This window comes from Semicossyphus pulcher, unplaced genomic scaffold (genome assembly GCF_022749685.1).
Source record: "Semicossyphus pulcher isolate SPU_LCO1_2020_fin unplaced genomic scaffold, fSemPul1.0.p SCAF_12, whole genome shotgun sequence".
Classification (NCBI taxonomy): domain Eukaryota; kingdom Metazoa; phylum Chordata; class Actinopteri; order Labriformes; family Labridae; genus Semicossyphus; species Semicossyphus pulcher.
Genome location: NW_027211626.1, coordinates 10584124 through 10610841, shown reverse-complemented (window position 1 = coordinate 10610841; position 26718 = coordinate 10584124). Strand labels below are relative to the sequence as shown.

The window sequence follows — 26718 nt, the reverse complement described above, 5'->3', positions numbered from 1 at the left end:
ATATACATAAATATACCTTAAACAAACAAGGTGTATTTTGTCACTTTTCACCAGAGCCGGGCTAGCTGCTCCCTGTATCCAGTCTTTGTGCTAAGCTAAATTAGCCAGCTTCGTACTTAGCTTTGTTACACACATGAGACTGGCATCCTCATCGAACTCCCAGAGAGAAAATAAGTAATTTAACAAAATGGCAAACTTTTTCTTTAAACTGGACATTAGCTCATCTTTCACTCACACCATTTATGAATCATGAAAGTGGCCTCATTGTACTTCTCGGGCCTCGCTGATAGGCCGCCACTGCTGCATCTCGCCAGTGGCATCGGAAGCGAAAAGACTCCAAAGTATCGATTTCAAATGGGGGTTTTAATCTTAAATGACAGCCCTCTGTGAGAGCCATTATGAGAGAGCTGCTCCAGTGAACTCCATTGATTAATTTTGTCTTTTGAAATGGCAGCCATGGGTCCAGTAAATATATTTCTTTTATCCTGATACAGAGACTCAATATGCGGTCTTCTGCACTATTGTTCTCAGCTTTCTCAGGCAACTTTTCCCTCCACTCATGGCTCAGCGTGTCTTGGAAATGACGTAGCCAGATAAAACAGGTCTGTCAATAGAATTCACAGTGACATGCTCTCAATAGAGGCATGCCCTCTCTCTTGCTGTGGAATAGATTTACTTCAATTTCTCTTTATTCATATGTCATTCATGACAGTCACCTGCATGCCGATGTCTTCCTCCTGCTGATTCTCAGTCCCACAGCAGCGTAGAGTTTGGTGAAGCTTGCTGCAGTGCAGACCGGCTCGTTGTATAACCCAGAAATTGGAATAGCAGGGAAGGGATTCGCCTATATGAGGGAGCTGTGCATTTAAGACCTTCAAGCCTCTATATTAAAACCTTCATAAGTGGAGATTGACAGCTCAGCCTTCTGCGCTGGGGATTCTTTAGGAAGTGCTGCCAAGTGCAGTACCTGCGGCCCTGAGCTGCAGTGCAGGGTCAGCGCTGGAGGTGGCCACCTCAGCTTGGTGTAAAATGGCCAGTAAATCACAGGCGATACAGGACAGCTCTTGTGTGGAGTTGTGTGTGTGTGTGTGTGTGTGTGTGTTTTAGGGAGCAGAATATGAGCTCAATCTTTTACATTTCAATCTTCAGATTGCTGTCTATCTACACAATGCATGCGCTATCCTCCAGGAGATCAGGCGCAAAGGTATAAGGCTCTTTTGTGCACTGGTGACTGTTTATGTTTGCTACTATGCCAACATTTGCATGTGCATGTGTGTGCCTGTGTGTGCCTGCGTGTTGCGTGCAGGTCACCCTGAAGCTGACAGACCAGATGTGCAAGTGTCTGGTTTGTGCGGAGTGATGAGTGGCTCCCTCGCTGACTCTGCAGACTTGGAACAATGCACACAGGTCTCTCCAACTAATGAGCTCTCTATATAGAGAGCACACAGAGAGAGCCTCCACGCTGACTACAGTTTCAATCAGGGCCTCCATATCTGGGGAGCGGAGCTTTTTATGCTCGCGCTGGCGTCCGACCAAGGAACTTGATACAAAATGCAAATGAGCATCGAGTACCTGAGGTGGTTCCAGTTTGTTTCTGTCACAAGGTGGAGACTGACAGGTTCTTTGCATGAGGATGGAGTAGGCTTGGGAATGCAGCTGCAGCGAGGCTATTTTTGCGTTCGGCTTTCACACAAATACAAACTCGCAGGCTCTGGCTTCCTCGCCGATTCGGTTACAAAGCACTTTCTACATCAGCGATGGCAACCGAACATTTATAAAAATACATTTTTAAGAAACTCCAGCGGTAAGTTGTGTGGGTAAATATACTGCATCACATTTCTGCATCGCAGCACAAGGACAAAGATGAATCATCTGTTTTAACGTTGCAAGCTCGTTGTATTGGAAAGCTCTGCTCCCCGATGGGCTGTTAAGACCGACTCACACAAATATAGGTTATGGGGCTTGGAGAGTGACGCACCCCCCCTTGGGGCAAGTGTCCGGACTTCTTACTGAGAAATGACTCTACATTATTCATTTCACCTCTAATGTCTTTGTTTGGCCACAGTTCTTACAACAGAGCACGGCCACTAACTTAGCTCTAAACGCCTAACTACTAATAGGAAGCTGCCAGAAACAAGAGACAAAAGTTCTCTTGTTTTAAGAAAAAAATATCTTAAAATAGATTTGTCGTCAGTTGAAAATACAATACAATAAAAAGAAATCATAGCAACTGTCTCATCATTTGTAGAGGCACTAAAAATGACTAGTAGCAGTAAATGAAGCAGGGCATGAGCTGAAGTCTAGTCCTCCCAGCGCTAAAAGTGGCTCTAATGAGTCAGTGAATTACAGGCTTTTAACCTAGGGTAAATGTTTTTACCTGCCTGTGGATTTAACCTCAGGGGAGACGATCTAAAGCACAACACCGCAGCTTTCTGGACTGCTTGGTACATTAGGACTTATCTAAGGTTGGTAATGATGAATGTTTTTTTGCACAACAGGCAGTTTGGAATGCAAATCTTACTCTTATGCTACCAATCATAGCCTGGTAGCAATATCATAAAATATTCATTTTCACAGGAACCCTATTCTGTGGTGGTGCAAAATACTCTGCCTCTGATGGAGAAGTACAAAGATAGACTCACATACCCTACAGTGTTCCTGTGCCATACCGTGTACCTGTCAGGGAAATTACAAAGGCTCGTGAGCTCGCGTCAGATTTCAAACGCCTAACCTTTCTGTGTTAGGTTTGTGTTTCTCTGGCAGCGCTAAATATATGAGATGCCCTCTAGTATCGTACAAGCTTGCTGTTTTTGATCTACGAGGTTGTGATATAAGCTTTGGTTAATAATTGATGTCTGGAAGGATGTCTCTCTCTCTCTCTGTAGCTACTTCGTATGACTCAAAAATGACATTCCTGAAAATAAGAGGGGGTCTTCTGCAGGATGAAATTTTCACTTTGTGAATTACTGATGCGCCGTGTGGGAGTTCCCACCCCCTCCGTGCAGCCTCGTTATTGTGCAAAGATCAGTGTTTTTATCTGCACCATGGCCTTTAGACTAGTAGGGAAAGGCTGTGCTGACCTCATTAGTGCTGACTAACTAGCATATTAAGCTAGTGATGTGTGTCAGGAAGTTTCTATCTGTATGCTAAACTACAAAATGACCTCCCCTGTCTCATTGACTAATTAAAGCCCCTTTCCCACTTGTCAAAAAACTACGCTAACACCCGGCTATTTGGCTTAGTGGGAAAGGCTACAATCTGCACCCGGGTCAAATGCCTCTGCAGTAGACCCGGGTAATTATCGCCTCGGCTTCAATCAGCAACGATTGGAACACAAAACCCATGATGACACGCTAATCTCTGCCCCCTTTCCAGCGCGATGCTATGCTCCATCAGTAACTTCTGCGACTCCTTGTCATCTCAGATACAAATCCCGCCCGTCTCCGCCCGAGCAGCACTCGAATACGTTCCAAATTTGTCGCTGCCGACTTTGATAAGTGGACTGAATGAGTAAAAGATACAATAAAGACCTAACCACCGTAACATCTTCACTGTTTACTAACCCTGTTTCCAGCGCGTCTGTGATGTCAGACAGTGACGCAGCAGAAAAGAGATCAAAAGGAATATACTCCACTGGCAATGGGAAAAGAGTTAATCAGCATTTATTAGCAGGTCTTCCCAGGTCTGGGAAAGGGGTATAAGTTAGGGTAAGGGGGGACTAGAAAACAACTGCTTTGCAAGAAGAGACATGCCACGTTGCTTACAGCCAAGCTGCTGACGGACAGTTTGCACCCCAGTTCAGAAGAATCATTTTTGGGGAGTGCACTAATTTGCTTCTTGATGGATAATACACAAGAAGACTGACACCTCTCAATTGTGTGGTCTGTAAATGTGACGCAACAGCCAGCAACTTGTTAGCATAGCTTAGCATAAAGGCTGGAGATAGGGTAAATCTCAAAAAAAGCTATAGCCTACTGGCTCTGACCAAAGGTATAAAAAAATGTGCTTAACAGTATTTCTAAAGCAAACACAGAGGTGTAAAAACATTTAAGACAGGGCCAGGCTAGCTGTTCCAAGTTGTAGTGCTACCTGAGCTAAGCTAGCTGCCTGCTGGCTGTAGTTTCATATTTACTGTTCAGGAAGTGGTATTGATTTTCTCATCTAACTGTGCAACAAATCAAAAAAGTGAGACTATCCTCTCAAGAAGAATAACAGCATCTGTCTTGTCAGCCGGAGCCAGAAACAACATATATTTACTTTGAAATGACACAACCCTGTAGCGCCTGTGGTTATTATGACAGGAGCAAAGGACTCAGAAAATCTGGTGTTATGTAGTGAAATTGTCTCTGTGTAAAGAGGAGGTAACAGTATGGAAGGGTCAGGACGAGGACATACTTAAAAACAGACACTGATTGTGGCTGTTGCTGCCATGAGATGTTTTTTTATCAGACGAGAAAAAACTATAAGAGCTTCTGGAACGTAGCAAACTCGCAGCTCGCCCTCGTCTATGGTGTGACAAAAATAACCAGTCCTCTTGTCACTACTGTCCCCCACGTATATCCATGGATGAGAAACACTTAACAAGCTGGGTATGATGAGTGTTAACACCGGTACTTCATAGTGTTAGCTTGCATTGCCCTCGCAACAAAAACTGGAGCAGACTCAAATAACCTGCACAGTAAGCCAAATATATTGTCCGATATTTGCATGAAATATTCTCCAAAAGGCAGCAACCCACATCTGGGAGGTCAAGTTCAGTGACTGAATTAGCTGAGGGGACACTTAGCAGAAGAGCTCCACCTGTCACTCAAAGCAACCATGCCCCGAATTTTGCGGAACTTTAGGCCTTAATATAATTTAACTGTGTGAGTTAGATGAAAATTACTCCGCTAACAGTTGTCTTTCTTTACTAGGCTGCAAACATGTTTAATTCTGCTGTAAAATTGGATATGTTAAAGCTCCTTTGGTTTGTGTTGATTTTGGCGCCCCCTGTGGACAAAGTGGTACCTCTTATCTCTTTGCTGATCTCGTCTTGTACAAGAAGTGTTTTCTAACAAAAAATCTCACCCTGCTTTCTTTTAACATTCAAACGTATCACTCGCTGTGAATCTTTGCCCGGGAAAATTTAGAAAAAAAGGCTGATTTGGCAGTTAATCGACTTGTCTGACACCTACCCCCCGGCAGTGGTTGCAGGCATTAAAAAGAACTATTAAGATCGATAATCAATCTTGTTGCTGTAAGTCTCGTTTGCTTTTGTAGCTCATATAGAGACATCAGTATGAATTTCAGTCCTTTTCATAACCAGCTAAAAACTCCTCACAGGAGCTTTAACATGTGGCCTAATGGGGGTTGGCTCGCTTTTGGAGCCGGCCTCAAGTGGCCACTCGAGGAACTGCAGTATTTTGCACTTCCTTTCTATGTTTCACTTTTCAGTCGCTGAGGTTGCTGCTTGCTCTAACCCCAATCTCGAATCCCATCGGCTATAGTCTGAGACGGTATAGCATCTGGGATCACCGGTGAACGTGCCGGGCGGTAAGCGATAAATGACTTCCCGTCAACACTTCCTTTTCCGCGTGCTGCATCGTTACAGAAAGAGAAACCGTTTTCTTGTGATTTACTCGTTATTAACGGGTCTTACCTTTGCTGAAATTTTAACATCATGATGCAGATTTGTAAGAAGTAAAAATTCAAGCTTTGTCAGGTGTGTCCTCCAGAGGAGAAGAAATCTTTTAAAATGCTCGTTTGTTGAATAGAGGTCGGATCAATCTGATGCATTCGAGGAAGTCGGGAAATCTGAACGCTGAGCGGAATTCATCTCCAGTTAAATTTTTGATCTAGAACATATTGTTAGCTGAACTTACATGCAGATGTCTGTTTATAGAGATTCATAAGAAGCTAAATCATCGTCAGATCACGCTGATGGGAGCCGGGACGGCATTACGACGGATTACGTTCCGCCTGCTTTTGCTCCCCTCATGGACTGTTTTTCTTGCTGATACGTGATTGGTCAATATTCCTCGGACTACAAGCGTAGTACAAACGGAAACCAGAACCCTTGCCTTCCCGGAAATCAACGTCCCTGCCTACAGATTCTACATTTCTATGTAGAATCTGTAAATAGAGATTAGCTCTAACCCTTACCCTAACCAAGCTGTTATTGTGCCTCAGTTTAATCAACATGTAAGCAAAGCCTTGTCACATTGGCATCCTTACAGGGACTTATTTTTCAATAATGATTTCGCACAGTTTTGAAGGGCACAGACAAATTACTCTGATCTATCTAGGAGCAGGAAGATTGCAATATTGGATTGATAAATGTCGCTATTTACCAGCGCGTTTCACAAAATGTCAGACTTTTCCTTTAAGTGAACTTCAGGGCCCTAATGTTAACATTTATTATATAGATAGAAGCCGGGGAGACAGATGAATTGTGGAGCAAAAGAAAAGGAATTGCATGCATTTACATCTGATTAATATTTTAAACTGATTTGCACCATTATACTTGCACTAATTATTATTCAGCAATCAATAGTACCACAAAGAACTGTGTTTTACAGCTCTTGTCATTTGCAAATTGAGGAAACAGTTTGAATGGAGACATTTATAAAGGATAATTACAAGTCTGTGCGTAATGCTAGTGAATCTGCTGCTGCGGGGTAATGATTAGTTGATATAAAATGTGAGTCCAACTGGGCTGGAAACTGTTCGACTTGTCAAGTTGAGCGATGAGGAGCAGGTGCTCATCTCTTCAACAACGCAAGAAAACCCTTAATGAATCTTTATCCAGGTTATTTATGCTATGTATGTGTGGATGTTAGTTAAGATATCTCTTTAGTATCTAACTGCTGTAATAAGCAGTTCAAGACAACACTTAAATGAGGAAAACTTCAGAGGGACTGAACAGACTTCTGCCACCACCGCACAGCCGTAAAGTGGATACGATGGTCTTCTAAAAGTTTAATTACAAGCTTCTTCAGGAGAACTGCAGGCCCGCTGTGCCAACATTTCAATATTTCTCTCAGATATTAATGTTTACAGCCAGGGTGTCTCCAGCTACAGGTTCAGGTTTATTTTCCTTTTCTCACATTCAGGGCCTCCTCTGAGCCCCCTGAAGTCATCCCTCAGGAATCAAATTTGTTAATCTAATAAGGCGATGAATCACCGCAGCGTCATTTCCCCAGGTGGCCTTTTTTAGATGGAAGAAAAGAGAAGTCAAAGGGGCCATTATGTGCAAACGTGTGCTCATTTGTTATCCTTAAATCAACTTTACCTCAAGTAGAGAAGCACTTTCTCACAAATAGCTTTTATTGGAGGCACACAATCAGAATTACATTACAACAATGTAGACTCACACGGAGAATCATCATCACCATCAGAGCTAACGTCTAACTCAATATACAGGTCCACAAAAAGACTATTTTAAGATCAAGTTGTTTTTAAAGACTGAAGCATTTCTTACAGAATCAGGATATCAGGCTGGGAAACAATGCAAGGGCAGATCAATCATAATGAACAGAACAGTGGGATATTAATTACAGTGGTGTTTTACTTTAGTTGAAGGTGTGGAGGGGCTCAAACATCTATGATGGTTTTGTTATTGAAGCCTGGTGGAACAGTTAGATTCAAGCAGATAGTTTTCCACGAAGCAAAAAGAAATTCATTTAGCTGTAAAGTATCTTCATTTAATGATGTATAGAATTAAATTAAGGAAGAAATTGGACATTTTGTGAGGACTAGGATAAATCAGATTTACTTTGAAGCACTTTGTTTTTGTTTATTTTAGCTTGAAATCCAAATTTGCATTTTACAAAGATACATTATATCAAATTTTGTCACAGACTATATCAAGGCAAGATTATGTCTTAAATCCCCACTGGCCCCTTTTCTTAAAGGGGGGGTATTATGCTAATTTAAAGCTTCATATTTCACTCTGTGATACCTGTGGAGTAGCTTAGCATAATTTACAGTTTAAAAACACTCCTCATTTTTTCTCACACTGGTGCTCTGTGCAGGCCCTCATACAGCATCCGCCTGAAACGACTCAGTCAGTTCTGTCCCTTTAAGAAACCCCGCCCCTACAAGCCCGCTCTCCTCTGATTGATCAGCTCTCCGAAGCCTAAAAGTGGCGTTCACAGCAGCCTGCAGAGTAAGCTGAGAAGCCTGGGAATTATTCCAACAAACTTTTACCAACAGATTTGAAACTTTACCCACGTTTAGTCTGGACATCCAACATTGTAAAATGATATGTCTTAAAATGTGAAACACCCCCTCTTTAAACACATAGCGGCTGTCGACTACACACAACACAACAATTACAATTACAACTCATTGAATGTGTGTCTGGAGTGTTTTGCCAAAAATATCCACTTAGTATACCTGGAGTGAGTTGGTAAAGCTAACAGAAGTGATGGCATACACATTACCAGTTACAGAGAGCTGCAGCTGTGAGCAATGAAAAGCTTATTTAACAAACTGCTGTATTTGTCCCTAAGTGCCAAATGCTCATTAGGACGTGCATTATCTCTAATATTTGCTGGTTATTCAAACCATTGTGAAGTAGCTCCTTACTGTTTGTTTGATGCATAATGTGAAAACCGTATAGTGATATAAATAATGCTTAAGTTTATCATCTACGTATAAACATTTTGTAACAGAAATATGTGCGTTCATCATAAACTGTGCAGTCCTGTTGATTCGCTAAAGCCTTATCCACCTAAAGTACTCATTACGTTTAGTTCCAGGAACTCCTTTTCAAGGGTTCCTCCAGCCTTTTGTGTTTGTTCTCCAAAGTCTAACAAACCATGAACATCAACATTCAACTGACGTGTGAAAAAGCTACACCTGTTTTACACAGGTTTACAAGGTTTACAAACATGCAATTACACGAGCCTCAGCTGCAGAACTATTGTTTCTACTTAACACATCACCTGCAATTCAGCATAAACACCATGTCTTATTTCATGCCGTGCACTCTCCCCTGTTTTAAATACTGAGCTCACTGGTGCATAATGGTCAACTTGACAGCCACTACTTCCTCAGAGTGTTGTAAATATTTAAGCATAGTCTGGCAACACATCCAGACGGTCAAACCACTTGCTGCTCTGTCCGCCCTCTGAGTGCTGCGAGTACTCGAACATTCAGAAATCTGCAAAGCTCACCCCTAAAATCCTTGTTCTTTCAAAAAAGTACTACCCCTGGAGGAGGGTAGAATGAAGTCTTTAAAACTTTATTTAGATCCCTGGTACCTCCAAATGTCTGTAGTCTCTGGGGAAAGATCCTACAGTGGTAACGCAACTTATTTGACTTGTTCGTACTTGTTTATAAAGAAGCCATTTGAACCTTAACTTAAATCAAACAATCAAATCACGTAACTGGCTCTACATTTATCATGATTCTGCCTATTATAAAAAACAACAACAAGTGAATTCCTTCTGCCATCATTTCTGGGCACGTCTGGTCAATAATGTGCTCACTAAACACTCATTTGTTATAGGAGCTCTTCGCCCCTGCAAAAGCCACTGTCAGTCAAAGCTGGTGTTCTCTGTAATCGATAGAAGCAATAATATTTGAAATAGACGCCATAGCTGTGGAGAAAGTTGTAAAAACAGGTAGTTGTTTCACCCATTCTGCATTCCTACAACACCCAGCGTGCATTGCGCACCTCCCTCTGAAAGGAACGACCCAGCAAGAGACGCTGGAGTGTAATACTACCGTTTTGCTGCAGGCAACGGCTCAGAGCGGTACAGAATCCGAAATACATGGATCATCTAAAAAATCTTCAGGTCTGCAGTCTACATTTCAAACCTGACGATTTTGAACGAGACATGTCATCAGAGGCGTGCATCCTAGATTGAGGAAGTGTAGTTTAGCAAGCTCCCTGGCCTCCACCAGATGACGCGTTTTACGTAGTCTCCGAGGTTTTCCAGGGCCCACTGGAGAAGCAGATAGCGTCCTAGAAATTGCCTTTTTTTTCCTACCATAATGGCATTAGCTCCCCATAATAGCATGATAGGACTGAGGTTGAAAACTGGCGAGCTGGCCCTTTAAGCTAAGGTCAGTACATCTTGGCTACTTTGCCGGAGTAAAATGAGAAGAAATGTCCGCCCTGTAGCTGAAAACATTAATTTCCCACCAAATTGTGTGAAGAATTTGCTCTTTGAAACATGGATTTGTGTAATTTTGTGATCATACAAGGCCGCTGTTGTTGCCCTGAGCTGAGACAAATTCTGAGCGCTGAAGCTTGAAGCAAAAAATGTTGTCTGAATGAAGATTAACTGAATGATCACCTCGCTGATGAATCACTGAATCTCTGCTAAATAAATGACGGGTTTGAGTCAGACCTCTTGAGCGAGAGCTGTAGGTTGATGAATTGAACTGTTTAATCAAAACAGAAGAAAGTCGTCTTATTCGAGTCCACAGATCTTTTTTATGACATTGGGTTTCTAGTGGGGAGCAAAATATTATTTCTCCATTCTTCTTCGCTGGCTGCAAACCCTAATATCACACATTTGAAGAAGTCACTGAAGGATTTGTGATATGAAAAGGATACACCCCTCAGCTCTTCATTGAGGTCAGAGCACTTAACCTGCTGCCTGTATTGCGTTTCAGCGTCTCTCTCAATAACGTAATTGAAATCATTATTTGAAAAGGGCTGATTTTCCCTCCCGCTGCCCCAGAGGTGTGTTCAGCACTAATTGAAGTAGATGTCTCAGGTGTCTCTTGCTACCTCAACACCTCCTAACTTAGCGCGTGTGGTTCGTTAACACATCTACGAGACGCCAAATTACAAAACCTGCTGCAGAACTTTCACACTTTTTTCCCCTCCCTTTTTCATAGGAGAGGATTAGGTGTAGGTAATTATTGAAGGGTGAAAAGATAGATTAGTTTCGTATTGCAGCTCTGCGTGGCTCTTCATGCACACACACTGCTGCTTCGGCTCTGTGCTCGGCAGCAGTGGAGGCAGATGTTAGCTTTTTAGTTGGAGCAGAAGGGCGACACAATGTACTGTGCATGACTAATGTCCTGAGCGTCTTTGCTTCTTTTCTTTTTTCCACTCTTATGATCACCAGAGTAATTAGGACGGTTGTGAAAGTGAACCAGACATCAGCGTGGAAAAGGTCCAATTTCAGAGACGGGCTACACAGGGCTCTTTTTCTCCTTCCGCTGAATTCAATTAAATTAAAAAACGCAGAACAATCCAACAACATGAATCGCTGTCGTCTCCTTCCTTTGTGTGCTTTTCACACTGTCTGCTCACAAGTTTCCATCAGAGGAGTATGAGCTCAGGGAGCAGAACGCAGTTTGTATTCAGTCTGTGTGACAGGCGGCAAAGCAGCAATCTTGTCTGGCGAAAGACAATGATTCCACTCAGCTGCCATGTTTTGCACACAAATGTGTTATACGACATCAGTCCTGGAATCTGTCATCCTGCGCCGGCAAATTTAGAGTCTGTGAACGAGTTAAAAAGATCCTTCATCGGTATTTGATTTTTAATACGCTCTTCACAACTCTGAAAGAGCTCTTGTTCTTTCATTTGCGTACAAAGCTTTTATTTTGAAACGTGATTTCTTAACCCGCAGTTTCTCTTTTTGAAAATCAATTATTGATTTTGACTAACAGAACGTCACACTCTCACTGTGGCTTCAAAGAGACATCTACGTTATCTTTAAAAACAGAAGCACGACTTTCATGTGGGGCTATTTTGATAAGTCGATTCATTATTTAAGTCATTTTTTAAGGAACAAATGCCAACGAATCTAAAAAGAATCAGCCTCTAAAACGTGATAATTTCCCCTCTCAGCTGATTTAGATCATTGTAATATCTAGCGTTTTTGACAGGTAAAGAAAGTCACTCTTAAAGGGGCCGTATCTTTTAAATGGATATTCTCATATTTTGATGGGTTTCACATTTTTGGGTGTTTGTTGTTCACAGTGAAAAAGTGAAAGCTGCCTAATTCCGTGTTTTTCCAGAATTACATTTTTAAAAAGGTCGCCTCCGAAATGGACCGTTCAGAACAGCTGCAGGTTTCTACATAGAACCTTGCTTTCACTGAAATCGACCAATCGTCATTCACCGTCATTCACCTCAGGCTGCCTTCTTGCACGAGCTCGTAGTCAAGTCGTTGTCAAGATTTCAACTTCCGATACCTTCTGGCGATTCTGGCTCATATATAAGGCCGAATAACATCCTACAGCAGCCATGTTTTCTACTTCTTTGGAGCGACAGTGCAGTGTGGGGTCACTTGACAGGGTCACTCCAAATACTGTCAGCCAATCGTGGCTAATGTCTAACCTTTGAATCGCAAACGGCTTGTTCGTTTCAGGAGGAAGGAGAGGCCCCGAAATTTTTTAAAATTAAAATATGTATACAAACTTTACCAATGTAATTCAAAAACACGTTAGAATAATTGATTGCATAGCTAAAATAAGTCACCTTTAAAAGTCCCCTTTGTCGCTCGGACATGGGCCTTTTTTCTGCCACTTAAACAATTAATTTGTTCATAAAAACAATAAGCAGTGGATTAATCGATAAAGCTAAAACCTGTTTTTCTTGAATCTCATCTTTGGGAAATAATTTTTAGAACAGAAATATTCAAAGCAAAACGTGACAAAGTGACAAAAAGGAGCCACATGTACACAAACCTGCCTGTGCACAACCATCCATGTCTAAACTAAGCAGACAGGTCAGGCAAAAATCCATTATAATCGCTCCACAATGTCATTGCAGATGTAACCCCGACAAAGTCACAGCTAGTAAAAAATACATGCAGAAAGCTGTGCAGGTGCCACAGACACAGACATTAGTGTCTTTAAAGAAGTCCTCTGCACTGTAATAGATGGACTGGGCTTTAGGTTTGCATTACAGTCAGGACTTGAGCTTTTCAGCCAATGTTCTTCATGATTGAAATTCTCAGTCAGCCATCAATCTGCATTATAGACTGGTTTCCCCTTGTCTGGTGGGGGCTAACTGAAACAGATTGAGACAGCTCTTGCTCACTGCATCACTAATGGCTGCCAATGAAAGACATCTCTGTGCAGTTGACCCGTGTGTGGAACAGGAGCACGTCGCAGCTCAGAGCGATGGGGAGAACACAGCTCAATATAGGGAGTCTCTTCGGCATCAGTCACCAGTCAACAGCATCCTCATCCTATTGACGAAACGTTGCCCAGAAATAGAATCTAATCACGGGGTTTGGACAGGCTCTAGTTCTCCTAATGGTTTACCATTAGCTGACTGGAACAAAGCCCAAAGTATAGAGAAATATAACAATATATTCCAGGGAGTCTGCATTGCATGGCAATAATAGCTTCTCAATTATTACCATGGCACCTGCGTCTGTGCTTATATAAAACAGCAGAGTGCAGTGATGGAGGAAGTGTTTACACGCTAGTTTTCAGTTTGGATATTTGTGATTATTCTCTGTCAAACAACCCTCCATTAACCTGAGAAAAGGCCACAGAAAACACCAAATTTTGGGGGAATATGCATTTTGTCCATTCAGCTGTGTTGAAAGGATAATACAGGAGTGCAGCCAAAGTGAAACAATTTCTGAGCCATCATGCGGGCGGGCCACAACAGAGTCATTACCTGCAGGGGCATAATTGACAGTGAACACAGGCGATCCTGCTAATTGATTTCCTGCCCCCCCCCTAATGGAAAATGTAAAGCCTTACTGTGGCTTCCATGGAGCTCATGTCAGGAACATTTCCACACAAAGACAAGCAGGCCAGACCTTATTGTGTTCATACACTTCTCCCATGGGTGCCCAACATCTGAAGATCAATCAGGGTTGTTTTAATCCATTGCGTGATTACCTATAGGATGATTCACTCAAATATTCCATAGAGACATTGTATGTGGCCCACTTCTGATCAAAAAGAGACCACGTGACTCCACAATAGCATAGCTTAATTAAGAGTACGCCCTGTTTTTTTCCTCATCCAGGTTGAGCTGGGGATGCGGGGTTACGAGCCCCCTCTCCCCCACTCGTCCAGGACTCAGCCTCCAGCTCCTCCTCTGATGCATCGTTTGCATCAGTACTTGGGAACACTTGTCCGCGCGCTGCTGCACCTCCCCACAGTGCATTCGCGGACTCCACTTTGCCAGGTGACGACAGACACGCGCTCAAGAGTAAAAATGATATGTTTTTAACACGCCTGAAGTCGGGAATTAACGGAGAATGGAGACGCGCCCAGGTCACTGCCTTTTCATCGTTTTCTCTGAGTGGATTTGGCTCTTCACCCTAACTTCCATCCTGGGCGGAACAAAAGCGGAGGTAAGGTGCATTCCCTCCTGCCAGCTGCCGCTTATCTCTGCGTTTCCCCGGGAACTCTCGGCGCTGGATTTGGCTACTTTTGACGAGGCACCAGTTGAGGAATTTGCTGGATTTATCGAGGGGTCAACTGGCGCCAAACCCACCACCGAAGGGGATGAAACGCAAAACGTTGCGGAATTAACCGCGAGAGAAGAAAGTTCGTCCAAAGTACAGAAGCTGCCGGAGGGGAATAACACAAGTTGCCTCAAGAAGGAGGCGTTTAACGGCCAGCAGAAACTTTCAGAGCAGGAAGTGGTTTCTGGAAGTGCTTCACGCGCGGCTGCACCATCTCCCAGTGAGGGTAACTTCACCGAAAATGCAAAAAACAACAGCTTTTACTTTGAAAATGGGGCGCAGGGCGATGCAACGATGGAAGAGGACGCGGACGTGCCCAGCTGGAGACGAAATCGGAGCGCGAGGAGCGCAGAGACATGGTCCGGATTCAGACCCGAGGAGGGCGGGGAGGATGCTTCGTTTGCGGAGCAGGAGGAGGTTCAGCTCACAAGTTCTACCTTTGCACTGACCGGGGACACGGCGCATAACCAGGCGATGGTGCACTGGTCCGGACAGAACAGCAGCGTAAGTTCATGTGCAGCACATTTACGCACGGGGCTCTTTTGACGCAGTGTGGTCAGTGTTTAATCTGAAAGCCTGCTCGGTTCATTGAGTCATTTAATGCATTTAGGTTTTGACTGAGAGTGATGGAGCAGATGAGGCGTGATGGGGATTAATGTGAGACTGCTGAGAGGTTGCGGAGTTTCGGGGAATCAGACCTGCCCTCCCTCTCTTTCTCTCTCCCTCCCTCCCTCTCTCTCTCTCTCTCCCCATCACACACACACAGACACAAGAATACACCCTCTACTATTGTTTATTGATTAGCTGACTTGGGTGAGACAGACAGATGAATCTCCAAGAAAAACAAGTTTAATGTTTAAAATAAATGATTGTCCCCTCTTTCCCGTATATTCACTCACTCTGAGACAAACTGGGCTGTTTTTTCTTTTGGGGGGGGGGTCAAATTGCTGATTTTGGCAGCTGGCTATAGGCATAAATTTCATCCGTAAACAAGATCAATGAACCTTTTTTATGTACCTTATCTTCTTGCTAGAGCCTCATCCGCCTCCCTCATAAATAGGGTGATGGATGAGGCTTTACAAAAGGTTAAACATACAGCTCAGTGACAGATACACTGTTCTGAAAGTTAAGCAGACGTTAATCTACGGCTGAGAGCACAGCTACTGAAGGGGAAAAGGCAAAGTCATAATACAGAAAACACTGATTTGGAAATGTTGTTGGAAAATATTGTAACTGCACCTACCAAGGATGCAACTTGAAGTGCTTAAAAATAACCAAACATGAGGAAAATAGAGCACAAAATAGCATCAGAGCGATACTATAACACTACATAGAGAGAAATAAACACTTTGAGCTTAAAGGCAAGCAGAAATTTCTTTTAACTTCTTACTCAAAAAATATTCATCGAGGTTGCCTCCCTAATATCAAGGGGGCTGGCATTCCCGAGTTTGGGAACATCCACTTCTCTTATGTCTGTAGTTCTGAACATCCAACAACCCACAGCCGAGGATGTGAGTGAATGGGAAAACTCCAAAAACAACAGGGGGTCTGCGCTTTAAGCTGGTCCAAGCCATTTACAGTTTTACAAGCAGGAGGACTTTGAATGCAGTTCTGAAAGATATGCACAGCCTTGTAGGGTTCAGCTGAAACCACACTCGTATGCTGTCTCTTTCTTGTTTTGATCAGGAGTCAAGCAGTGGAATTTGAATAATTTCTACTCCCTAAATAGACTCTTCAGTAAGACCAGGGAAATGTTTAGTAGTCTAGTCTGCTGAAAGTTTAACCGTGAATTAGCTTTTTGACATCTTGCAGGGGAGAATGCACTCTGGCAATATTTCTGAGAGGAGGGACGGCTGGTTTTGGAGGTGAGATTTGTTAGCGTAATCAGAGGCTAACGCACTATGACACAGGGCCGAGGCTTGATCTGGAGAACCAGAGATCCAAGGTTCCTGGGATAGCACATCTCTTTTGGCCTCGGGCAAAGTATAAGTATTTATTTCTTATTTGCCTTTCACTAAGCTTCAGGAAGTTATGGCTGGTCTATGTTATAAAGTGCAGACAGGCTGGGAGGCAGATTAAGGCATTTGGCTTCATTATACAGATATGTATAATTGTGTGTCATCAACATAATGGCTATGGAAATTGACATAATTATGACATTATCTCAGGCCAGCAAATAGATTAAGAAGAGCATGAGACCGAAACAGCTTCATCCTGCTGAATGAAAAGAAATGGTTTATTCCTGGACACATACGCTCCCAAAATTGCATTAATCCCCCCCCCCCAGTCGTGTACTAATGAAACAAATTTAAAACACATTCAGTAAGACCAACCCATTAACAAGGCCAGCTATAACAATGCTGCACTCAAATGCATCTAATGCATCACCACAGCTAAAGGAGCCAGAGCTGAATTTGAATGTTTTATAAACGAATCAAATTTGATGGTGGGTTTAAAACAGATGCAAATGAATAATAAAAGCTAAAATGCCCTAAAATAAACCCTTAAAAAAGCATAACTCGAGTTTTGGAGACTCGCCCTGAAGAGATATTTTGACATTTTGAGGAATAAACTTATCTCTAATGGAAAGTTTTGTTAGCGGAATTCACTCTCAAGTCTGTACATTAAAAATTAAAGCCACAGCCAACAGGCTATTAACCTAGCTTAGTATTAAGACTGAAAGCAGTCTGACTAAATATATTACCTCTGTTTTTTTTAATATGTACACATACAGAAATGTCTCTGGTTCCAAAGGCTATTAAATACTTGAACTATTTCTGGCTTTCTTTGCTGTTTTGCGGTTTACATTTATCATGCTAAGCTATACGCTAATTACCTGTTAGCATTAGCCTCAAATTTAGAATACAGGCATGTGTGGTATCAAACTTCTCATCTTACTCTGGGTAAGAAAGTAAGTAAGTATATTACTCAAAATTTCACAATATAGCTTTTATTAAACAATTTACTTAATAATACAATGGGTGTCAAAATGGTGCAGTGGTTAGCTCCGTCATCTCACAGCAAGGAGGTTTGGGTTCTTTTTTAAAAATCCAGTGTGGAGTTTGTATTTTTGGTGTGAATGCGTGTGAGTAAATGGTTGTTTGTCTGTAAGTGTCAGCTCTGTGATAGACAGATAATCTAACCATGGTTTCACCTCGCCTCTCACCAAATGCCAGCTTGTATCGGCTCCACCCGCCCAGGGTGCTCTCGAAAGGATAAGCAGTATAGCTCATGAATTGTAAAATGAAGACACACTGCACATATGAACTAAAGGCTCTATAGGAACACCAATGCAACATTATTAAGCATAATGACTTCTGACTAAGAAGAGTCCTATTTGGGACAGTCAACATGCATAAATAAATTATACTCCTTGATCTATTTGTCTTTAATTAAGGTCATTATCACAGAGATTTGGCATCATCTTTTACCAAGGAAACGCCTTCAACTCCCCCCTGCTATGGCACAGTTTCCAATCCCGCCTACTCACAATTCAATGTGTGTGTTCCCACTTCTGCTACATGCCACACCCTCTCTCTTTTCTCTCTCTATCTCTCTCCCTGCGTAGGTGCAGGCCAGGTGGTCAACAAGAAGGCTTCCAGATTTTACAGCTGGTGTCCTTTTTTAGAAATCTATTTACAGTAGCAATCTATTTAAAAATGAGCCACTTTCCCTTCTTCAGGTTAATTGCATTTATTTAACTTGTTAACAGTTACAGTTCAGTTGTAATGGCTGCTATCAGGATCCTTGGCTATGAGGAGATCTGTAAGGTGTTAAGGGGCCTGTCCCACATCATTAGGCAACCTTATTTTACGAGGCAAATGATGAGAGGGAGACCATGTGGAAAATGTAAAAAGGAGATACGCTGGCCACCAACTACAAGGAGAGAGGAGAGGGGTTTTAGGGGTTGTTATTGCTTACAACGTTCATATACGTGATATCTTCTCTGGCTTGTTAATGTGACTCAGTTTGCGTGGGAAAGTGCTGTTGTGTTTTGACACTTCAGGCAGTTGTCCTCACATGATGACTTTGTCATACACGAAACAAGTTTTCTGGCTGCCCACACTCCTCAAAGTGTTAGGCAACTATATTGTTCAGCCTGCTATAATGTTTTCCTAAAATCTGATAATTGGTATAAGTATTAGGCCCACGGGGCACAAGCCAATTTGCACATGCAGTTTGTGAGCCATTCTATCTGAGCTTTGTTTTGACTCGATATTTAGTTTTCCTGCGCAACTTCAGAAGCGAAGTTACTGCTTTTTCATCATTTGTCCATTATCACAGCGGCAGTTTCATTTAAGCTTTTCAATCAACATGAAAAGCAAAGGAAATGCAGAGAAAATCAATTGCTATTTCACAGTGATTCATGTGGTTATAGCCCGTCACTAGTCACAGTTTGTGCCTCTTACGTATTAGTGTACATTCAGGTTCACAGGGGTTATCAGCAGTTTCTTTTAAAGCTAAGTTACCAGATGCTTCAAGGATTTGATTACAATGAGAAAAAAGTGTTTGTATACTTTTAGCGCTGTAAGTCAGCTTACAGTATTTCTAAGATGTTTTTATTCAGACCTCTGATGTAGCATTCAAGCCTTGAATGTTTTTCCTACAGGAGTCGGTATAGATACATATTTTCAATTAACTTGTGTGGCAGAGGATGTTTACTGGAGATCTGCTGGGGCTTTATGGGCCGTCAGCCAAGGGCACAACACGTTTAAGAGCCTGAAATGCAAGGGCTTAAATGTCTGACGGTAAGAAGAGTGCAGCAAACAATTTTTTTTTCTTTGTCAGGTTTGCATAAGGTCTGCCCCTTTTCATCGAAATTTGAGCTATGGTTTGAAAAGCTAAGAACAAAACGAGTCATCTGTGTTCACATGTTATAATGCAAAACATGCTGTGGCCTTCAGGGCTGGGCATTTGTAATATTCACTGCTTGCCAATCATACGCCTTGTTGCTTTATCAGTTCACTTATCTATTGTTCTCTTCAATAACACAAAATCTAAGAAGTATTGTGATGAAGCTTTTATTTTTACTTTGCAAAATGCATCTGCTTTGAGCTGGGTGGATATGGTATGTTTTAATTTATCTTGTGTGTTGTGTTAACCTACACTTCCAGCTTAAATCCATTTTTCCATGTGCTTAACACTACAACGACCTAAATCTGAGAGAAAATTAAAAACTATGGATGAAAGCAGAAAGTCTGTTCTCCACTTTTAATTAAACCCAGCACTGCCTCAGTTCAGACTACAGTAGCCACCACATGTAAAATATTAAAGCAATAATATGATAAAAGCTCACTACAGTTTATAATGAATCTTTTGGTGGTTGCCGTGGTAAATCTGAACGTTAATTCATCTGTTTGCAGCCAGATCGTTGATAGTTCAAGCAATTAATTACATAGTTTCATTTTACAGCAAATAATCTTTGTAAAATGTGTCAGGGGCAACCATGTTCAGGGTTAAAAACGTATTTATTCTTCATAGCATCTTCTCTGCTTCACAGAAACATGAGCTTGTCACTGAAGAAACACTGAGGATACACTGCAAATGAAAAGAACAAATGTAATCCTACAACATTAAAGGATTATGCTACATTGACTATATTCACAAGGCAGCCACTTTTCTGTGTCGTCATGCTAAGGGTGCGAAGCTCAAATACTGTTATAACGTCGTACTGCTGTGTTCCAAGTTGTAAGTTATATAAACGTATGTAATCTGACTAATCGTTCCGATTTATTAGCAAAACAACTATGGATAGTGAAAATCTTCGGGCCATATTTCAAGGTACAACAACATATTTGATAACTGAGTCAGACAATAGCAAATGTTAGCATTCAACCACTTCCTCGCCAACATTACAATTTAGCTAGAAAGCTACACATTTCTTATCACCTCCAATTGTATTATAAAACAGTAATGTTAGCATGTAACCACATCCCAGCTATTACCACCGTTAGCTAGGAAGTGACTGAATGCTAACATTACTGTTTGATAGTGTTACACCATACAGTAAGAAAGGCCTACATTTCTAGCTAATGGTAATGTTGGCTAGAAATACTTAAATGCTAACTTTGTCTGGCAGTAGCTAATGAGTTATCAAATGTTGTTTTAACAAAAATGTGGTCAAATATCCCCGTAGATTTTCAAATAGTAATGCTAGCACTTTTTGATTGTGTTATACGACACCACAGGAAAGCGGTAATGTTAGGTAGGAAGTGGTTGAATGCTAACATAAACTGTTGATTGACATCAGCTTATGAGTTGTTAAATATGTTGTTTAACAAAAGTATGGACCAATATCCCTCCAGAGAATGACTTTCCATTGTGTTTTTAGTTGTCTTGAAGCAGTGAAATGATACAGATTTGACACCACTTACAACATGGAGTTGTAAGCAGTGCAACATTATAACAGCATTTGAGCTTCCCACAGAAAGCCTGACTGCAAAGGAAAATGGCCGCTGTGTGAATATGATGTATGGTTAGCGTTTGAATTAATTTAAATAAATTATGTGTTTGTTTTAATTCCATTTAACTTCCTGTGTTATAAAAGAAAGTGATGCGTGGTGCGTGATCTTGTTAATTCAGTGGCTCTAGTTGTCACTCCAAACACATGCAAGAAACAAAGTCTAAATTGCCTGTAGGTGTGAATGTGTTTGTCATTCTGTGACACAAACTGTCCCGGGTGTGGAGACTCAAGCCCATCATGACCTTGAACACTGTCCTATTTTATATCCACTCTATCCAGCTGTTCTAAATGCAAAGTGTATAATTTAAGTCACTTAAAACTCTCCACAGACGAAAAATTATACAGGCAGCACACTGCATAATTTAAGACATATCACAGGTAGTATATATTTAACTGAAGAAAAAAAAGATAATCATGTCCTAATTGTGTTAAGAAGCATTTTAAGGTGGACACCAACTCCTTCTGACCTCTTCCTTCCTTTCATGTTGAGGCCAGAGTGATGAAGATCCCTCGAGCATCCAGGAGTCTTTGTCCTTAAAAGATCCACCTATTGATGGAACGCCTTTTTCTACATCCCACCGGCCTTGAGCTTCAGCTTGCTCTGCAGTATTGAGGGCATTTAGTCTGAGTGACTTTTTTCTTTACAGTTCTTCCTTTCTTGGCAAAACTGGCTAATCATCTTTCTTGATCTTAAAGCTGAATGGTCAGCTCTTGGACACTCACATTCTTCTATGTCTGGGGCATTGGTAGAGGCCATTTTCTCTGTCAGGAGCATCCAGCAAAAGCAGCAGCTCAATTCTTAAAATTCATCTTCCATCTTTAAGCCACTGAATGTGCTCATGGGTACTTTGTTTTGTAGTATTTTCAGCTGGGTTTTCTAGTAGAGGGCACCCTTGTCTTCTTAGTGCTCGGTAGCCTGGTGCATAGCTTCTCTTCCTCTGCTTCATTGAGTTTTTGTTTTATTGTCCCATCTGCCGCCGCTCGTTGGAGACAGGCCGGGTACGCAGATGTTTCATCTGAATTCTTGGTTGCTTCTGTGACTCACTGGCTGACCTTTTGGTAAAATGCTGTATTTGGAGGCATTGTCATGTTGCACTTAAAGATTTTTCCCAAGATGCTTTTAAAACCAAGGCGTCTGAGATTCAGTGGAGTAGTCCTTCATCGCCAGACTTTTCTTCACACTTCTTTTGTAGCGCTGTACCAATGCTGGAGGAAGAGCGTGCTGAACCCATCATGATTCTGTGCTAAGGGGAAAAATGCTGTTTTATTAATCATAATTGTCTTAGGCAACGTTGGCTTGGTCCAAGTCCAAGATGCAATGAAGTGAACTTGCAAAATAGTATCAGGAGCAAACCTTATAAAAGAAGTGGAGGTAGCCAACATGATGTCGCTCAGTGGTTTGAGAAACCCTCTTTAAAGCCTCGAGTTTGGCTTGTCAACTCTGTCGTCCATCTTTGAACAACAGAGTTAACAAGCTGCTGTGGTAGCTGCTTGTCAACCACAGGTAGCCACACCCTTAAGCATTCCCTGCTTTATCATCCATTTTATTCCAAATTGAACCATCATTCACAAAATGAGCTTCATGCTGTATTGAAGAAGACTCGAAACTAGTAATTGAGACCATAAACTCATCAAGGAAATGTTCATGGAGGTAATTAATCACCTGAGAAGTAGGTGAATTTTCCCATCTGGTTTTATACAGTTGGAGTTTTTGCAAGCTGTAGAGTCGCCCCCTGCTGGCCATTAAAAGAATGCAGGTCTAAGGTATTGGCTTCACTTTTGAAACCAGAGGCTACTTCCATTAGCCTATGATTGGAAGAGAGCCAAACCTTGGTCGAAACTTTGGAATTTTTAGAGTGCATATTTCTAGCTTAGAAATTGTTGCTGTGTGACGTACGACAGGGATATTTGCAACCTTGACAAACAGATATAAGAGAGAAGAATTATTTCAAAGGCAGGCGTAGATACACATTCATACATCCAGTGAGTCCGACCTTTGCTGAAGTTTCTGTTATTGAGCTGGGTCTTTATATCTAGAAGGCTTTCACTGTACTTTGACACGAGTAAGCTGAAAGATCTTCTCTTGGCCATTCAAAGCACACGTACAATAGTCCTATTCAGTTACCACACACGAAAAAGACCGTGGAAGATAACACGTTGTGCTACTAAGACAGACACTGAAGTTTTTGAGCTCTTGTTTGTCAGTGGAAAACAGGGCTAAAGAATGAGTTAACGACCAAACAGGGCAAAGGTTGATGATTCAAGCTCATTAGATGTTGGCAGTTCTAAGAATTTCCCTTGACCCTGTCAGTGCCTGAACAAAAACATTGTACAGATAAATGAAATTACAGCTTTCACAGTATTATGCAGTCAAAGGGCAGCACGGCGAAATGGATGTCAGAAACTCGGGTCAAAACTATCAGATGGAATTGAGAAAGTAAGTCTTTTTTAACTCTACAGAAAGATTTAATTTATGTTGATCGTGACTTGAGCAAATAGGGCCATTGATGCAGCAGATTTCATGATATGGACACAAGTATCGCCAATTAGTTATATTCAAACACATTTTTCAACATAAATAGAGTGTAGAATGGAAAATGTTGGCATTAAAGCTTTATAAAGGTATGTAGAGAGCTACAGTAAAAGTAGGGCTTGAAATCTCCTCCAAAAGAAATCCATTTGTTATGTATTGAAGAACTTAAAAGTTATATCTTCTCCTTCTGTGAGCTGCAGGCACTGTTTTTTTTTTTTTCCATCGCCAGAGGTACTGTTGAAGCAAAAGTTCTGGAGTAACAATGAGAATACTATATGTGCCCCATAGGTACTATGTTCTACAGCAGTGTGGAAATAAGAGTGTTTTGAGTATAAAGCTAGAGAAGCAAAGAGAAACGTTGTATGAAAGTATAAAAGGCCTTTTGTAAAAATAAAAAAAAGTGTATATTTCTGAGGGAAAAACAGTATACTGCACAAAAGTCTTGAAGCGCTCTCAAACGTGCAAATTACTCAAACAAATCAAGCCAAATAAGATATGAAGTGTCCTCTTCTCATCTAACTTCTCACCCTGAACATAACATCGAAAGCCCCTTTCAACTGTCAGTATGAAGGCAGCATGAATATAAAAAATGTCTCGTATTTCATGACCCAATTGAAGAAAGTTTATAGAAATGTGAACAATTCTTCCAGAGTTTTGAAAAGACTTAACCAAGGATAGGGGAAAAAAGTAGTTAAATGATAAAGATGTTTCTGACCTGAAAACATCAGAACACATTTTAAAAAGGCGTTCATAAAAAATTAATTAGTTTTTTTTTGATTGGTATCGCTTTGGTTTCTCTTTGAGTCAATAATAAGTGATAAGCATGTTTGCTCAAATAACACTCCAGTGTGTTCAATTTGAATTCTGCAGGATGGAAACGTTGATGTATCCGCATACTCTGGTGTTGAATCATGCAGTATGCTGCAAGTGAAGAAAGTAAAATCCTTTACAGGCTACTTGCGATAATGTTGTCCAATTATTTCAATATGTTTATTGTTCCTATTGTACCTGCCCGAGCACAAAACAGAACGTGACAACTCAGTCAACAGTTTACCAGCTACCGCAACGTTTAATTTGGTTCATTCTAGGGATGCACAATATTGGATTTTTTGCCGATATCCGATATGCCGATATTTTACAACTCATTTAGCCGATTACCGATACCGATACCGATATTTTTTCCCCGCACTCCTAATTGCAGAGATCATCAACTCTCTTCTGTATTGGAATTAGCGTACAGTATAATGGTGATACTCTTATCACATTTGTTACAGCGGTCGGTGTGACGGGTCTTGAGATGGTTAATCAAGTTTGTAGTGTTGAAAGACTTTGCCTTGGCTCCTCCTCGCATCACCGAAGCTGAGCAGTCATTGCAAATAGCAGTTTTGCTATCTATTTCGGACACTTTGAAAAACTTCCACACCACGGACATTTTGGCTTATAACTCTCTCATGCTGCAGGTAGACACGCATGACGTCATCAGGCTGCGCCGCGCAGGTCTTCTTCGCGCCAGGGACACTGCGCTGAGGTCGGGCATTTAATCAAGTATGCAGCAGCCCATTATTTTTATCGGTTAAGTATATCGGCGGATATCGGCCAACATAGTTCATTTTTAAGCCAATATCGGCCGATACCGAAAAGGTGCCGATAATATAATGCATCCCTAGTTCATTCTGTCAGTAATCATGCCTCTTAAGGCCCGTTTCTCCATGTTGTACGGTAGAGCGAGCAACAGGAGACTTAATGTGATCGATTGTTAAATTCAATTTCTTTACCCTAATTTATTTGCCCACCTCCATCACCTTGATTCTGCCTCCTCAGCACACCGTCACATTCATCCCTGTTCTGGACGCTACATGCATGCAATTTCCTGCTTATAGCATGTTGACATGTTCAGACAACCCTGTGGCCGATGCTGTCAGTATGGACCTACACCCGCTCCCCTCTCTCCTGTGTGGGAAGCTATGATGGACAGGCTTTGGAGGGGGGTAGGGTTGCAGTAGCATTCTGTTTCAGGGAGTGAACATCACACATCCTGCTAAAGCAACATAAATAAATTCATGAAATACATAATAAGAACTGTAACACCACGACTCAATGTATAAGCCGACCAAAAAGAATTGATTCTTCCTGACAAACTGGTGGATGTGGCATCGCTTTCATTGCATGGATAAACAGAGCGGCTGGTATTTAAAGCTCAGCACTGCGCAGAAACTACTGGCAGGCTGAGTTCAGCTCTGCCAAGCCACCAAGCCTTCCTGTGGCGAGGTTTCTCTCACGCCTTGAAATCCTGCAGAGTGTGTTTTTTTATGGGCAAGCTGTGCTCCCCCCCTGGGTTTCCTTTCTTGTTCACTGAGTGCTGTCTAATAGAGCAGAAATTCCATAAAAATCTGCCAAAGATTTTATACGAGACCGGGATAGAGTCTGTTTGGCTCTAACAATTGACAACATCATAATCACCTTTTTGTTTTTGACGCTGTAAGTCTTTGTGTTCTTTTAGATCAAACAAAAATTGTAGAGCTTGACTGATATGGGAATTTTGAGGATGATACTGATTCTTATTTTAGGAAGGAAAAAGAAATCACAGATTCCTGATACGGTAATAATATGTATTATATATACCTACATAGGGAATTTTTGAGTTTGACCGATATGGGAATTTTTGAGGATGATACCGATACTTAGTTTAGAGCGGGAAAAAAACTGATTACCTATTTGGCAACATACATAGTTAATGTTCACGTTTGACCGATATGGGAATTTTGAGGACAACACGATACCTGTTTTCGAAGGGGAAGAAAATCCCAGATTACCAATATAGCTACTTAAATAGTACATTTTTGAGTTTGATCGATATGGGAATTTTGAGGATGATACCGATACTTACTTTAGAGCAGAAGAAAACACTGATTACCTATATGGCAACTTACATAGTACATTTTTGAGTTTGATCAATATGGGAGGTTTGAGGACAACATGATACCTGTTTTAGATGGGAAAGAGAATCGCAGATTACCTATATGGCTACCTACATAGTGAATTTTTGGGCTTGACCAATATGGGAATCTTAAGAACGATACAGATCCCTATTTCAGAGAGAGAAAAAAATCTGAGATTACCAATATGACTACCTACATAGTGAATTTTTAAGCTTGACTAATATGGGAATTTAGAGGACGATACCGATAACTGTTTTAGAGGGGGGGAAAATTACTGATTACCAATATGGCTACCTTTGCAGTGAATTTTTGAGCTGGAATTAAAGTAGACCCTATCTATGTAGATTTGCACTCTTTTTGCATACATACAGTATGATAAGATAAGATAATCCT

The 26718-nt window shown here is 41.4% G+C and overlaps 1 protein-coding gene across 1 annotated transcript in view; it reads left to right on the top strand.

Annotated features, from left to right (window-relative positions):
- Positions 1-14180: 14180 nt before the first annotated feature.
- Positions 14181-26718, top strand: part of LOC138588176 (VPS10 domain-containing receptor SorCS1-like) — a 63866-nt gene continuing 51328 nt past the window's right edge. Inside the window, exon 1 of the mRNA XM_069658084.1 lies at positions 14181-14894. Coding sequence (XP_069514185.1) covers positions 14181-14894 — 714 coding nt within the window. The remainder of the gene's footprint in view (positions 14895-26718) is intronic.